Raw genomic sequence first — 17,469 nt, 5'->3', positions numbered from 1 at the left:
CCCCATGATAAATGCGCTGCTGCCCCGCGACCCCCCCCCCCCCCCCCAAAAAAAAAAACACCTCTCGTCGCGTGAAATGTACAGCAAATCGATTTTATGCCCAGTCTCAAAGCACACGAAGTTATATTTTATTGTTCTGCATGCAAAATCAGTGTTACAATTCTGCATGAGCTGCTCGATATCCACCTGTTCTCTCTTGGAAAGTAACTGTGCAGCTATGTTGGGTTGAACTCGTTCATTATTCTGCCATCAGGAACCAGTCGAGTAAGTCTGAGCTGCTCACACGCGTGCTCACACCCGCACGCACACACACACACACTCATGCTAATCCGCTAGACGTGTCACTTTATGCTTTCCATGGTGACGCGTCATTGCTTGTCACGTGACATACCGCAGCAACAACAGAGCTGAATGAATGATCTGCTTTTGTCATTTTTCCTTTTTTATTCAAAATATTAACAAATTTGTTAGATATGGCATGAAATAGCTGATATTCCGATTGTCAAATATATGCAAGTGGAAGTGTTTTGTTGTTTAAACACCTTTATAACGATCGCATTAGTTGAGCTGTATGCGCGATGGGCGCCGCCATCTTAGTTTGTGCCGCAGACGCAGTTCAGAGAATCAGATCTGTTGGATTTACAACACGTGAATTCATCCACTTCTCCCGAAATACATAAAAGTAAGTGGCTGGTGAACTGGGAGAATAATGGAGTAAACTTTAAAGTTACTTACACAATGTGTATCTGATATGAATAAAATGTGTCTAATTATAATGAAAAAGATTATTATTGCCTCTTCCTTTGACATCAGTGTGTATTTTACAAACTCTAAATGTATTGTTTTTTCTACTACTTATATGTCTGAACCCTAAAATAAACATTATGTGGTTGAAAACACTGAAAAGTTGTGATGACAGCTCTCAGCGCACTTGTCTCTGGCTCAGCGCCAGCCAACTCGCGAGAGCACATTTGAATTTCACGTCATGCACTGACCGGTGTGGTCGTACACTCCAGGGACTAGCCTAGACTGATCACACCGGTGTGATCGTACGTGCGATGCGAAAGAGTTAAATTACTTGAAACAAAAATATATAAAGCCTATATCGAAATCATCTCGCGACCCCTGCGCCGGGGTCCCGCGACCCACCGTGGGGTCGCGACCCCTACTTTGGGAACCACTGCACTACGCAAACCAGTGGGTGTGCAGTTCCACTGTGTGAATAAAAAAGTCTCCGTTCAAGAGAAAAAGCTTTTTTCCATATGCATCCAGCAAGATGCAGTACTCATTCCCATATCTCGTCCGTCGGTCCACGGTTACACTTAACAGAGTACAATCTCCTACCATAGAAGTTCAGTTTGCTTTACAAGGTGTTTTTTATTGAATGCAGCATCTTTTTCCTTATTCAGAGAACATGGGTTACTCAAGTAACCCAAGACATTCTCTTTCATAGGTTCAATCAATGCTACATAGCGATGACTCAATGAGAATGATACACCACACACACCAAGCTAAGCACTGACACTTCTAGCCTGAAAGAAATTTGGCCAGGCTAAAACCAAATGGCTAATTCAAGCAGCAAGAAGCCGGGAACCAGGAGCCAGATCTAAATCCCATTTGTTATACCTGATAAATGTGTGAGAGAAGAACCATCCTGCTTACACACAGATCCTCCAAGGATCTGCTCTGAAAAGAGCTCAAGAGTCAAGTCAAGTAACCTTTATATATTTATATATATTTATATATTTATATAGTGTTTTTAACAATACAGATTGTCAAAGCACTTTATTGTATTATATAGGAAAACAGTGTGTCAATATTGCAAAATGACAACAGTAAACACAAAATAGTATCAGTGCAGTCAAGTTCATGAAATCGCTGGATATTAAGTGTCCCCAACTAAGCAAGCCAGAGGTGACAATTTAAGATATTTTTTTTTTTTGTGACTGTGGTCCGGTACGGTTTGCTGCTAATGTGAACGCAATCGTACCGAATCGCAGAAGTGAACTGCTTTTAATGACATACTATTAGATAAAAATGTGTGTTTGTGTGTGTGTTTCGCTCACTTTCCTGATGAGCGTGATTGATTCGCTGTAAACCGAGAGCTGTATATGTAATTTCTGTTCACCTTCAGCATTCTTTAGAGCAGTTGCAGTAAATTCATAAGATAGTTGTAAGTGCAGTTATGTACCAAACCCACCCATTGTTTAACATTAATGTTATGAAGAGACAACAATACTTTTTGTGTGTGAAAAAAAAAAAAGTTATTAACAATAAAAAAAATTAACTAATTAACAAAATGAATTAGTCTCATCTGCTTTGGGTGTGTGTGTTCACTACTGTGTGTTTATGCAATGTATGATGTGTTCTGACTGATTTTGTCATTAAGTGTAGGATTTCAAGGAGATGCAAAAGCGCAGCACTTAGTATGCCTTTGTTTGTGTTGCTGTGTAGGGGAAGGAGATGCTTCTGGTGCTGGAGAATGAGTCTCTGAACCTGATCGAGCCTCACGGTCGAACGCTGCTGCACTCTCAGCCCATCATCAGCATCCGTGTGTGGGGAGTTGGACGTGATGATGGCAGGTATGTCTGTGAGCAGGTTAAAGGGTAAAGAGACACTGAATCTGAAACATTTGCCTCATGTGTATGACCACAGACTGACAGATCCACAATTATACAGGAAATAAATTGGCTTTTATGTTTTCATCACTTTTGTAGCAACTGCACCACTGTCTGAAGCTGCTTATTTTTATATGATTAGAATCTTGCTGAATAATAATGTTGTGTTTTTGCTCTGCTTGTCCTGCTGCATCCTGGATCCCAGAGAGAGGTAGTGTGTTACTGTACTGAATTGTTTGTTCACTTGTGTACTTGTTACAATACTAAGCATAATGCACTTAAAAATTTAAATTCATAATTTTCACACCCACGTGTTGATTAGACTTCTGTCTAACACAAGGACAGTTTGGAGGAATGTTTATCTCTCTTTTACATTCAACAGCTGTTCATACAAACATACCATAGCTGTTCAGCTTCTAAATACAATGTTAATGTGTAATGCACTATACTATTTTTCTTCTGAATGCATGTGATGGCTTGTGAAAATCTTCCGCTCTAGTGCAGCTCTACAATATTATTATCTCTTCTGCTTTTCTAAATTGAATTAGTTTGAGAGCTTTAGAAAAAATCCGAATTAGATAACATCATAGTCTTTTTGACTAGATTGGTACTTAATTTTTATTTATTTATTGGAACTTGAAAACTGTAGTGACTGTGAACTACTGTTGTGTAGAAAAGATCTGTTTAAATATTCAAAGTGTCACAAGATGACATTGCTAATTCGTTAGCATATTTATGACATCATTGCATTGTATTTGCATACTGTGGACTGTCATCCCTTTACAACTCTCTGCTTCTTTTCTACTCTGTGAAAAATATATTGTTAGTATAATATAGTGACTCAGTTGTGGTCTATTAAGTCTAAATGTTAACCAGCAGTCACTTCCAGGTCATTTACTAGTCAATGCTGTGTACTGCTAAAATATAGACTTGTGTTTTCTGACAAAATTACCATACCCATGATACTTTAAAGAACGTGGTAGTGCTGTGATTTACTTATATGGGTGAATAAAAAATTCTCAGCAGTGCAGAGCGCATCAGACTATACATTCACTTAAAGGATTATTAGGAACACCTGTTCAACCAATCACATGATAGTTGCTTCAATGCATTTAGGGGTGTGGTCCTGGTCAAGACGATCTCCTGAACTCCAAACTGAACGTCAGAATGGGAAAGAAAGGTGATTTAAGCTCTTTTGAGCGTGGCATGTTGGTGCCAGACGGGCCGGTCTGAGTATTTCACAATCTGCTCAGTTACTGGGATTTTCACACACAACCATTTCTAGGGTTTATAAAGAATGGTGTGAAAAGGGAAAAACATCCAGTATGCGGCAGTCCTGTGGGAGAAAATGCCTTGTTGATGCTAGAGGTCAGAGGAGAATGGGCCGACTGATTCAAGCTAATAGAAGAGCAACTTTGACTGAAATAACCACTCGTTACAACCGAGGTATGCAGCAAAACATTTGTGAAGCCACAACACACACAACCTTGAGGCGGATGGGCTACAACAGCAGAAGACCCCACCGGGTACCACGCATCTCCCCTACAAATAGGGAAAAGAGGCTACAATTTGCACGAGCTCACCAAAATTGGACAGTTGAAGACTGGAAAAATGTTGCCTGGTCTGATGAGTCTGGATTTCTGTTGAGACATTCAGATGGTAGAGTCAGAATTTGGCGTAAACAGAATGAGGACATGGATCCATCATGCCTTGTTACCACTGTGCAGGCTGCTGGTGATGGTGTAATGGTGTGGGAGATGTTTTCTTGGCACACTTTAGGCCCCTTAGTGCCAATTGGGCATCGTTTAAATGCCACGGCCTACCTGAGCATTGTTTCTGACCATGTCCATCCCTTTATGACCACCATGTCCCCATCCTCTGATGGCTACTTCCAACAGGATAATGCACCATGTCACAAAGCTCGAATCATTTCAAATTGGTTTCTTGAACATGACAATGAGTTCACTGTACTAAAATGGCCGCCACAGTCACCAGATCTCAAACCAATCTTTGGGATGTGGTGGAACGGGAGCTTCGTGCCTTGGATGTGCATCCCACAAATCTCCATCTACTGCAAGATGCTATCCTATCAATATGAGCCAACATCTCTAAAGAATGCTTTCAGCACCTTGTTGAATCAATGCCATGTATAATTAAGGCAGTTCTGAAGGTGAAAGGGGGTCAAACAGTATTTTAGTATGGTGTTCCTAATAATCCTTTAGGTGAGTGTATATATTTAATTAAATCACTTTGTTTTGTCATTTGGTAATCACACGAGGCCAAATTGTACATTTCTATTGTATGCGTATAAATTGTCCAAACCTAGTCGACATGAGCTAATAATTATTGAAATATATTAATCACAGGAGTACTTCAATATTTTTATATAACAATATATGTACAGTCAAAATATGATTGTCAAATTCACTTTATTTATCTTAATCCACATTCTTTGAATAATTTCCTACAATTCTACAAACAAGAATTAGTGCAAACACAAGATGTTCCCTTTCATAGGTTTACTTCGGCACTTACACCCTCCTTGGATTTGACGGTAGTCTGTGGCCTGTGTAGAATAATACTAGCACCACGCACTGAGGCACTGCTTCCCTGACTCCTCATAAGGACACCTTCAGGAAGACGATTCATCTGTCAGTGGATGCAGCATTATATTTCTTATGGATATTTGGAGTTTTCTTGTATTTAATGGTTCACACTGAGAGGTCCTTGCTCAATATTTGTGCCCAAGTTCAGAAGCTCTGAATGCATTAATCATTTGGATGCAATGATGTCCGTCCAGCCAGAGACTCAGTTCAGTTTGTATGAGCGTGTTCTTACTACCGTAGTGCACATTCGCCCCGCGGGCCACTGTCGTTCTTCCAGGATCACAAAAAGGGCTTAATAAAGTTCATAAATCCATTATAAAATTATAAATAAACTTTATTGTAATGAAAATACACAAGAAGGCTTGAAGAACTAAAAATATACATATACTGCCATATTTGTGTGCTTTGTTAGTGACGTTGAATCAGTGAAAGCAGTTCAGTCTTCTGTGTTCAGCTACAGTGATAGAGATTTCACTTGCATGATTCCCCTCTAGCCTTCGGATGGAGCAGTATTTACTACTGATCACAGAACAGTGCTTCACTGACAAACTTGGCTTTGAAAAAATGCTGCCTTTGCTAAATCGTGATTCCAGTTTAATTTTGATTTCGTGCAGCCCTACTTTGGCCCGAGGAGTATCGTTGGAAGATATCTGTGTGATGGTATAATGTCAGCTACTGATGCAGTGTCAGAGTATACCTTTGAAAGGGAATGTCTTGGTTACATATGTAACCTTGGGTCCCTGAATCGAAAACAAAATGCTATGTAGCTGACCATACTCCATATCTGCTTTGTATTCCTTCGTATGAAACCAGTCAATGAAATAGAGTCCGCATTCTTAAGAGGTTTCCGAAAAGTAATGCCTCAGTGAGCGGGGTTAGCTCTATCTGCCCATAAAATGGTGTGACTCTTTGTGGGCTCAGTCGTCACACCAGAGTGTGTTCCAATAGCATCAGCCATAATGTTGCATCTTGTTTCCTTTTCAGGGAACCAAGGTTTCACACACGTGTAAGACGTTTGTTACTCTGCATGCATAAGTCTATGGGTGTGTGGATATATTGAAGTGATATGACAACATGCATATGTTTGTTTTTCTCTTGTCTCTTACAACAGGGACTTTGCATATGTGGCACGAGACAAGTTGACTCATGTGCTCAAGTGTCATGTATTTCGGTGTGACACCCCTGCTAAGAACATCGCCACAAACCTGCATGACATCTGCTCAAAGGTGAGGACATCATAGCTGCTGGCTAAAAATATTCATGTTCTTGATTAAATATCAAAGACATTGTGCTCTTTCAGCGCTCCAGACTTCAACCAGACCTTTCTTTCTGCCGGTGCAACACATTTTCATAAGCTCTAATTTCTGTTGCATTTGAGAAACATCAAACAGCAAATGAAACGAAAGCAGAACTAAACCGTGCTGCGTTTCAGCTGTGCAGTGCAGGCCCTTTATCAGCCCAAACCACGATACAAACAGGCTTGTCTGAGCTCAGAACTGCAGCCAGATATCGGCTATAGATATAAAGATATCGGCAGCCAGGGTTGATTTCGTGACACTGTTACTGCACAGAAGCATCAGTGCTGTGAGATCCAGTGAGAAGTGTTTGAATTCACCACAAAGTGATCAGGTTACTGTGAGATCTAGTGAGAATCATTCGAATTCTACACAGAAATCTGTTATAAACCACACTGACATACATCATAAAGTATCAAATCATCAGAAATTATGATTCAGATTTTGTCAGAATTTTATTGTCCCTTTTTTGTTTATGAAGTAAGAAATGTGTCTAACTTTTCTTCAATTTGCTGATAAATCAGACATTAGTACTGAAGCTGGTCAGTTCCATATGCAAGAAAAATAATGGTACATTTAATAAGAGTGGAATATATAGATTTTGCACCTGTTACTGTTGTTAATAACAGTAAATTTTTTTATGCATCTTAAAAGGTTCACCCAAAAATCTAAATTATGTCATCAATAACTCACCCTCGGGTCGTTCCAAACCCGTGAGACCTCCGTTTATCTTCAGAACACAGTTTAAGATATTTTAGATTTAGTCCGAGAGCTCTCAGTCCCTCCATTGAAGCTGTGTGTACGGTCTACTGTCCATGTCCAGAAAGGTAAGAAAAACACCATCAAAGTAGTCCATGTGACATCAGAGGGTCAGTTAGAATATTTTGAAGCACCGAAAATACATTTTGGTCCAAAAATAGCAAAAACTACAACATTATTCAGCATTGTCTTCCTTTCCGTGTCTGTTGTGAGAGAGAGTTCAAATCAAAGCAGTTTGTGATATCTGGTTCGTGAACGAATCATTCGATGTAACCAAATCTTTTTGAAACAGTTCACCAAATCGAACTGAATTGTTTTAAACGGTTCAACGGTTCAATACGCATTAATCCACAAATGACTTAAGCTGTTAACTTTTTTGCTGTGCCTGACACTCCCTCTGAGCTCAAACAAACCAATATCCCGGAGTAATTCATGTACTCAAACAGTACACTGACTGAACTACTATAAAATATATATATATATATATATATATATATATATATATATATATATATATATATATATACCAAACAATAAAGAATCAAAGCATGTTCAAATGCGCATGTTGTAGTACAGATTCAAATCAGATTTTGAAAATAAATGGCCTATTAATTTAAAATATTTATGTACTTGCCACTAGTGCTGCAACATCGACATCAACGCATCACATCACACTGTTTACATCTCAGATGCAGATGTGATGATGTGATATTCAGTGGTGTCAAAAGTACTGGCATTCATTACTCAAGTAGAAGTATAGATACTAGGGTTTAAAAAGACTTTTGTAGAAGTTGAAGTATCAACTCAAGCTTTTTACTCAAGTAAAAGTGTAAAAGTACTGGTTTAAAAAAATACTTAGAAGTATAAAAGTAATGTAAGGGGAAAAAAATGCCATTAAGAACAAAAGCTTAGGCCGCACCACAGGGGCCTATTGTACACTACCCCACCTCCTCAAAAAAACATTTTTCTAAAGGCCATAGGCCATAATGACTATAATGTTATATTAAAATGTTCATGTTGAAAAATTTGGGAAGCACTAGGCTTCCTGTTTCAGCCGCATATATGAAAATACAAAAATGGTGTGCACATCCCAAACATCCAATTAGGACGCAGGTGCAAGACAACTGAATGATATAGACAAATAAAGAAGTGAAGTCTGAACACTGAAAACTACTGCTCCAGAGGAATTTAATCAAGCAACATTTCGACCTTCAGGTCTTCCTCAGCCGCATATATGCCCATTTAAAATGAACGCACTTTAGTACAATGCAAATACATTAAAGGACTAGAGATATGATGAATGCCATTAAGTATTGTTATGGTGCAAAAAGTCAAACTTCAGAGGCTTGTCATCAATAACCTTTAATGGAATGTAAATGTACATCCAAGCTTAGCTGCAGGAATCTGCGAGGGCAATGGACAAGAACATTGGTGCAGGCTTAATAACAATTACACTTGTATGGTTGTCTATTTACAATAAACATTATAGTGCTGTCAAAATGAATGATTATTCCAAGTGATTAATCAAAAACTAAAACTGAAAAAGAAATCATAATCCTGATACTTTCTTGATTGATAGCTTCTTGTATTTGGTACATACGTCTGCTATGTCCAGTGTTCGGGGGGTAATGAGTTACAAAGTTGGTATAGCCTACTTATCACAACATTGTCAATCGCATCGTCAATCGAAAACGCTAATTTATTCAAACGTCTCGCTACCGAACTACCTACAGTAGTTTAATTTGTGGAGGACGAAGAAAAAGCACTCATTTGGTAAATGAGCCAGTAGTGAGAAATAATAACTTTTAAGTAGGGTCCAGTGCCTTTTCGATACTTTTAAAATGGTACCGACTCCTAAACGGTGCCTGAACCGATACTTTAAAAAAAAGAACCACAAAAAAACTATGGATAACTTTAAAGAACATTCAAAATATATAAAATAAATCCATAGCTTTTCAGCTTGGATGCTCTCATTTCCCAAGTTGTGCTTCCCTTACTCTAAGGCTAATAAATGTATTTCACAATCTGGGTCATTATTTAATACAAAAGCACACATAATGTTTGTACTGTATCTCTGTCAATCACTCTGATATTTAGTTAAGATGAGTGCTGTCTGTCACTGTCTTTAATCAGTTCTGTGAATTACTGTATGGTCATTCTTTATAAAGTAGCAACAATGTCATTTTTAAAATACAGTACTGTGCAAAAGTCTTATGGAAAAATTGTATTTTCACCCCAAAAAGGGTTTTAAGCCAGTTATTTATATCTTTTGCTGTAGTGTGTCAGTAGGAAATATCAGTTTGCCATTAATTTTAATAATAATCTAGTGCTATTTTGAATGCACAAGCAGTTTGACAACAGCAAAATGAATCTTTGGAAACGTAAACTGATATTTTATACTGACAAACTACAACAAAATATATAAATAACTGGCCGAACACCATTCTTTTAAGTAAAAATACTAACGTGTCTAAGACTTTTGCACAGTAGTGTATGTATAAAGTACGTATGATTAAATTAAGTATATTTAAATAAGTGTAATTAAAGTATACGTTCGTTCATATGTGTTAAGGGCTAGATTTTCGCTGGAGGAAACGGCTGTGGTGTGATGAGCGAAAACTTTACAGACGAGAAACCGACTGCTACCTCGTGACCTTTTGTAAACTGTATTTATGACAAAGAACTGCACAGATATGGATATTCTAACAATCTATCGATAAACACATACCTTGTGTCCTCTGTTTGTTTAAGTGCGCATGCGCTACTCCGTTCGCGGTCTGCGCCTCTGCGGATTGAAGAGCGCGCTGAAAGACGGGAGGAGACCGGTCTGACGTTGGTTTCATGTGAAATTTAAGCGGACTGACTCTGAGGCGATCGGATACCGGTTCCATACCCAACCCTACTTTTAAAAAATATTTTTTGATGAACGAACCCAAAACTGTCTATGTCCTGGCTGGAGTGTGATGTGATTTGTGTCACGTGCAGGTGTGATGGATCGCGTACAGACCAATAGGGTGTCGGAATGGTATATGTTTATACTTCTCATCCAACCACAATCAAATTCACTCCATCCGGATGGTGCAATTTATCTGGATAGGTTTTTTTCTTTTGAATGATGACAAGCCGGAATGAAAACAAGCCGAAATGAAATAGCAGTAACAAAGCTATTTTTAAAATGTAAGGAGTAGAAAGTACAGATACTTGCTTGAAAATGTAAGGAGTAAAAGTAAAAAGTCGTCTGAAAAATAATTACTCAAGTAAAGTATAGATACCCCAAATTTCTACTTAAGTACAGTAACAAAGTATTTGTACTTCGTTACTTGACACCTCTGGTGATATTATTAAGTGTCTAATAAACTCAGACTTGCTAAAGAACATTTCATGACGTCTCAGACAACTGTAAATTTGTGGCTACTGTGGTTTAATTATAAACGCTATCGTAAACTCATATTTACCATAGTAAAATAATTTTCTTTGCCCCTTTATCTTTGTATACAGTAAAAACGTCAAACACATTGGTTGAAAATGAATAAAGGTTGAAATATTATATTAGAAGCTGTACTTACATTTTTTTTGTAAAGTTATCCAAAGTATAAATTAGCTATTTAAAAAAAGAACATTAGATTAATTATTTATTGTAATAAAAATAATCGTTAGAGTAGTCGACAGAAAAAATAATCGTTAGTTGCAGCTCTACTTGCCACTGTGATAAACACCACTGCAAATACAACAATCTGAATTGCTATATAAAGACTTATATTTATATGGTGCTTTTAACAATACAGGTTGTGTAAAAAAAATAAATAAATAAAAAAACTTTAACTATAAAACTTTACAATATTAAATAGGAAAATAATGTCAATTATGCGAAAATTACAATAGTAAACACTAAATTTTCAGTTTAAGGCAGTTTATTATCGAAATTATTGTTGTCATCATCCAGTTCAGTTTAAATAGTATCTGTGCAATCAAGTCAACGATATCGCTGTAGATGAAGTGACCCCAACTAAGCAAGCCAGAGGCGACAGCGGCAAGGAACCGAAACTCCATCGGTGACAGAATGGAGAAAAAAACCTTGGGAGAAACCAGGCTCAGTTGGGGTCAGTTCTCCTCTGACCAGACGAAACCAGTAGTTCAATTCCAGACTGCAGCATGGGAATAAGAGAGAAACAGACTAATATTAGCGTAGATGCCATTCTTCTAATGATGTAGCAAGTACATTGGGTGTTATGGGAAGTTTTCTTGGTTAAACCATTTAAATCTATTTTAGAAATTAATAAAGCTGCTTTATACATTGGGTTTCCAGGGTAATGGCTGCATTTCTGCTGTTCAATGCCATCTGCTGTCATTCAGCGTAACTACTTCACATGTTCCACTATTCACTTGTTTACATCTAAAAATATTCTTAAAATGCATTAAAAATCGGAATAATTAGTAATATTTACTTACAGTATTTTGAAGTGCCAATTATAACAATATTGTGCATATTCATTACCGTGATATATCGCATTACCAAATACCGGCACATGTCTATCTTGGTAAAGGGTAATTGCAGTGGTTGGCAATGATGACAGACCTCCATAAGATGTTTCATAGTTTCCTTGTGTTTGTAGAGAGACACTTATGTTGGAAATGTTCTCAGGAGGTAAGAGCAGAAAATGGCAGAATTTATGGCTGAAGTTACAGCAATAGTAAATGTGAAATCGCTAGCTTGTCTTCAGGTACAGAGCAACCTCTAGTCTTCACTCTTGCTGTGCTCGTTATGCAGAAGGTTAAAGCACACACTGTACCTCCAGGACAGTCTGACCAGTGCCATGTCCAGAATCTGGCCAACAATGAGGGGATTAGGGGTGCATCCCCTCATTTTTTAAGCTAAATAATTGAAACCAATACTAGATGTTTTTCTACTCATTTATTTTTACTCTCTGTATACACAAGTGTCAGTATTTCTATTTGTAGTTAACACCAGTGTCTTATTCTTTTAGATTAGATTGGATCAACCAGCTAGCCAGATTATGTGTTTTGTTTTATATAGTTTTGTCTGTGTATTTCTCTAGATAATGGCCCAGAGGAAGTCATCCAGCAGACTGAACCCTGACCCCTCAAGACTTGGGGACCTCCCCTTCCAGGGTAACTCATGACTAGTTGTTTGTGGGCGGTCTGCAGTACAGTATGTAACTGTTGACAGTGCTGGGTTTGACTACACGTTAATAATGTGTGCATCAGATATCTCTCTCTCACCTTCTCCAGTGAGTACTGTGATGGATATTGAAATGATACATCATGACTGAACGAGTCCTTTCTTCCTTCAGAGTTCCCAGTTCCCAAGAATGAGCTGGTCCAGCGCTTCCAGGTGCGCTACCTGGGTCGTGTGCCAGTGACGAAGCCAGCTGGTAGGAAGTCCTGATTAACTGCTATAATACTACACTGAATTATACTATGATACAAGTACACAAAGTACTAGTTTTACCTGCATTTTCCCCATTTTTGTGTGGCTATATCACACACTGTAAGCACTTAAAATAGCATGTGTGTATTTCATGTTTAAATCAAAGTTAGCTGCCTGAAACTGAAGTCATGTTGTTATCTGTTTCTTGAAGGCATGGATGTGATTAATGTGGCACTGGAGACTGCTCTTAACAGCAAAGACCAGGATTGGACTCCTGTGACGGTGAACGTGGCGTCCGCTACACTCACTATTCTGACGTCTGAGGTCAGGTTTCTGTTTGCTGACATTATGTGGTACTTGAGCGTAATATGTAATGTTTAATTAGAAAAATTTGATTAGATAACAGCACTCAAATTTCTTGCCTCATTGTCACAGGCGGAGGAAGTTCTTTCTGAATGTCGTGTGCGTTTCCTGTCATTTATGGGAGTTGGGAAGGATGTGCACACGTTTGCGTTCATAATGGCAGAGGGACCTGGAGACTTCATATGTCACATGTTCTGGTGCGATCCAAACGCTGCGAGTCTAAGTGAGGCCGTACAGGCCGCCTGTATGGTGAGTCTCGATGTGTGTGATCTATACCATCACATCTAGTTTTAGTCATATAGCACAAATAAAAACAACAGTAGCTGACCATGTACAAAAAGACAAAGAATACAAATCAGAAAAAGCAATCAAAAAAGTTTACATCGCGAAACACGATCAGAAACTTGTAGTTGTAAGTCTAAGGGCCTCTAGTATAAAATGTTGTACAGAAACCATCCATAATTTGATTCAGTCATCTCTCAAATATGTGTACGTGTGGATTCATAGAATTAATGTATGCACAGAAAACACACGTATGTCTCTCAGATGTGAAATGTATGAATCATAAATGATCTTGAACTTGTGTGCAAATGAATGTCTTGTAAACAACCCTAATGAATGTCATTAACATAGAAAAGATCAGCAATCATCGTCCAAATCTTTTTATTCTGAAAAGCTAGCTCAAAGAACAGCTCTCTGATTTCCAGAAACCTGCAGTACTCTGACAGGAAAATGCAAGTGCTTCTGCTGAACCTAAAGCCCTAAATCTCAGAAGCATCCGCAGACTTTGTTGAGATGACCTTAATGACAGAGCTTTAAAAACAAATTTGAAATCAATTCTATAACAATTATACAAAAACAAAGAACATCCATAATTATTTTTTAAAAAGTGTGCAACACTAGCCATGAACTCCCCAATCTCTTCCACATGTTCAGTGAAGAATTCATTTAACTTGCAGTAAATACAGGAAGTTCCTCTCCCAAATGTAAAAGCTTTCAGTAGCTCCGCCTCAAGCAGTGGTGTTTGGGGACTGTGCGACTGACCGGGGTGTTTGGGGAGACTTGTTCCATGTGTTTGTTTGATTCAGAAGTTAGAGTTCAGTTTGAATTAGATCGGACAACCCTAGATGAAGCTGAAATGTGTTGCTGTAATGTTTTGAGTTCAGCTGTGTGTTCCTTCATTCACAGCTGCGGTATCAGAAGTGTTTGGACGCTCGGCCCCCCAGCGGTGGCAGCTCTTGTCTGCCCGGGCCGCCTGCTGACTCTGTGGCCCGCAGGGTGGGATCCAGTGTGAAGAAGGGGGTTCAGAGTCTGCTGGGGAGCTTCAAGAGATCTGGATCTCAGACACCCTAATGAGGAAAACACCTCCTCTGCAGTGCTCACTACAGATATGTTTAGTTCTGTGTGTGTTTGTGTGTTTTATGGCTCGTTCACACCACTGCGACTGTCCTCCTGCGGTTAGCAGGCAAAAGAACCAGAAGACACACAAGTTACGCTGACAGATATTGCATCATCACAATCACATTTCATTAGCTTTTTCTGTTGGTTTGCATTAGCAGAAGTACTGCAGAAGTGATTTAGCACTGCTGGGTATTACCAAGATTGGATTCTCAGTGTAATGGATATTATGTGCACTACACGCTCTAATGAACAAATATTACGCATTCTATAAAAAAACACTAAAATTAGCTTATATACTATGCAATGGGCTTTTTTATTTTTGGTTCTTCCTCTGGCTTTGCATTGACACAAACTTTTTTTTTCTTCTGAAAGAGCAGGTTATACGTTTTCTTAATTTGTCCTAATATTGCTTTGGAGTCCCCTACAACAAGTTTAAAGCATCTAAGGTCAGGAAACACTGTCATTTTACAGAGAGTCATTTGTCCATGATTTCGAAATGGTTCGTTCAGTTCTGAGCAACATGTCTGTAAACCCCTCCCTTCCATAAGCCTGCTCTGCTCTGATTGGACAGCTGGCCAAGCCTGTGGTGATTGGCACAAAGAGGAGCGCTAGAGCAAGTTAGCTAGCTAGCGCTACCATCTGTAGTGCCAAGTCCGCTGTTGTTTGTGATGTTGTGGGTTGTAGCGACCCCAAGAACGTCATATTTAGGCACTGGAAAGTGAATTTACCAGGGGAACCCCGACTGAAAGTGTACACCCCAGAACACGATTTTTTAAAAGCACCCCCCTTGAAACACAATCGGGCTAATTTGAGTAGCAATTGGGCGGGTTTTGTTGTGACAACCTGGCAACCCTAGAATGTACCGTTTCATAAAACAATAATATATTGCTCCAGTCAGTTCTTAAAATGTTTTTGTCATTATTTTTTAACACGTATGCCAGCAAATTGTGCCCACAGCTAAAGTTTAGCTGCTAAACTGTAAACACTTTACAAAACATTAATGGTGGATACGTTAGCCAAATGACTAACTGATGAAACAATACAGTCTGAAAATCTAAATGTCTACTGTAATGTCTGAAGAACGTCAGACAAAAGACGCTTCGTGTCTTAACTCGTCTCTACTGAGTATTTTACTCCCTGCATTAACCCTCTACTACATAAACAGCACTTTCACAATGCTTATAAAGTCTGTGCGCTACACTACATTCTTTATTATTAAGCGTAAATAGAACAACATCAGTCTACATTAATCGACACACTCTTAGGAAATAGTGGGTTCACAGCGAATTATAACTATTTCAGTGAAACACTAATATCGTGCTTTACCTGGGAACCTAAAGCTGCATTAGGTATACATCACATTACCACAAAACCACAAAAACTAGATATTTTGAGCACTCAATTGAAAATGTACACATAACGTATCAATCGTACTTACAGGTTGTGGTTGGGAGATGCTTGTTAGTCAGATAAAAGGCAAGATTAGAGAAGCAGTCCTCAGTAAAATGACGAGCACAACCAAAGGTTTGAATTGAATTACTGTGGTATCGTAGAACACAGAGAGTGTTCAGGAGGGGACTAATGTGTTACCCAGTGACGTATACCGGTAACAGACAGAAGATCTGAAAATATAACGACTCGTTGAGGCGATTCTGAGTCGACTCTTTCCTTTTCATCATGCACTTTTTTGATTAAAACATTAGCAAACGTTTAACATTGAAGGATAGCTACCTTACAAACTGCATGACATACTTTTCAAAAACCCATATGACCTGCTCTTGAAGAACCCCAGAGTTCGTAACCTCTGTATGCTGTTTACCCTAAAAACACAGTGTGACTCTCATGTCCAAACCTGCACACATTCCAGAAGTCTGTGTCTGACTCCACTGTCTTTGACTTTATGAAAGAAATGCAGTTCCACAGATATTCTACTTGCCTTGCTTACCACAAGTCACAAAGCCTTTTAACTCCTTCCATTATAGTTGATGTCGATGTTTGTTAAAAATTAACTTAACTTATACTTTACTGTACATTTACCCACTCTGTCAGTTTGTGAACTTAGACTATTTTATTAATTTGTAAAATAGAATTAACATATCCTAGTCTTCCAAAGTGTATTTGCTCATTAAGAAAGCCCCGCTTTAAATAAGCACATTTTTTTATTATTATTATTTTAATTTCTTTAATATTTTTGTTCATGTTTGATATGTTGGATGGCTTTATCTTGATAAACAAAAACAAAAAGGCATTTTTATGATCAAAAACACAAACTTCAGCACAAACAAAATTCTCTCGAGGGTGCTCTGTTGTGTTTTTGTTTTTTGTCCCTCTTTTAAAGGGGTCATATGACGTTGTTAAAAAGAACATGATGTTGTGTATTTGGTGACATTGTGATTGGCTAAATCCCTGCGCGTGATGGAAATGTTATGCCATACTGTGATGCCGTCTCCCGACAACAAGACAAAACCAATAAAACCCATTACAAATTAGGCATTCGTTGCATCCAGTGGGGACATAATTTCTGATTATAAAGACTTATACTGTCTCTTTATGAGTTGCGTTGCGTGTCATGTTGAGTAAAAATAAAACCATGTCTGCATTTGTGATCAGAGAAACAACAAACAACAACCTCTTTTCTACACTGCTTAAAACTCGTGTTTGTATCATCAGTGGCAAATCCTTTAAATATAAGACATGTGCTTACAGACTGTGAGTCAGAAGCGCCAGACTGTCCTTGCAAAGTTGGAACTGCCCCACTATAGAACAGCCTTTGAGTACAGACCCATTGTAGGCTAGTCTGCAGGTTCAGGAAAAAGCCCTCCATAAAATGCGTCACAAACTGCAGGCTTGAGTGAGGAACGGCCGGCGGGTTAGTGAAAGCCCATCCGGTGATCCACAGTGCGTAGATGTATTTCCTCAGCGACCAGCAGGGATCCTCTCTAGGCATGATGACACAACAAAACACAATGTCTCCAACGACATGGCGGAGCGGCAACAATACTATAGCAAGAATTAAAGTTATGCCTTCTTTATTTGTG

The 17,469-nt window shown here is 38.6% G+C and overlaps 1 protein-coding gene across 4 annotated transcripts in view; it reads left to right on the top strand.

The window, feature by feature from the left end:
• LOC113109507 (amyloid-beta A4 precursor protein-binding family B member 1-like) overlaps window positions 1-17,469 on the top strand; it is a 38,367-nt gene that overhangs the window by 19,838 nt on the left and 1,060 nt on the right. For 2 of the 4 annotated variants that reach the window (XM_026273063.1, XM_026273062.1), the window contains exons 8-15: window positions 2,455-2,582; window positions 2,824-2,829; window positions 6,336-6,450; window positions 12,336-12,408; window positions 12,591-12,671; window positions 12,879-12,991; window positions 13,103-13,279; window positions 14,219-17,469. The exon at window positions 14,219-17,469 is cut by the window's right edge and continues 1,060 nt beyond it. In XM_026273063.1, coding sequence (XP_026128848.1) covers window positions 2,455-2,582; window positions 2,824-2,829; window positions 6,336-6,450; window positions 12,336-12,408; window positions 12,591-12,671; window positions 12,879-12,991; window positions 13,103-13,279; window positions 14,219-14,383 — 858 coding nt within the window. In that variant the 3' untranslated portion in view covers window positions 14,384-17,469. The remainder of the gene's footprint in view (window positions 1-2,454; window positions 2,583-2,823; window positions 2,830-6,335; window positions 6,451-12,335; window positions 12,409-12,590; window positions 12,672-12,878; window positions 12,992-13,102; window positions 13,280-14,218) is intronic. The other 2 variants (XM_026273065.1, XM_026273064.1) reach the window with 1 other exon arrangement.

The sequence above is a fragment of the Carassius auratus genome, chromosome 10, assembly GCF_003368295.1.
Source record: "Carassius auratus strain Wakin chromosome 10, ASM336829v1, whole genome shotgun sequence".
In the NCBI taxonomy this organism is placed as follows: domain Eukaryota; kingdom Metazoa; phylum Chordata; class Actinopteri; order Cypriniformes; family Cyprinidae; genus Carassius; species Carassius auratus.
The sequence above is the reverse complement of the archived record's forward strand: the minus strand, read 5'-3'. Positions and strand labels throughout refer to the sequence as shown.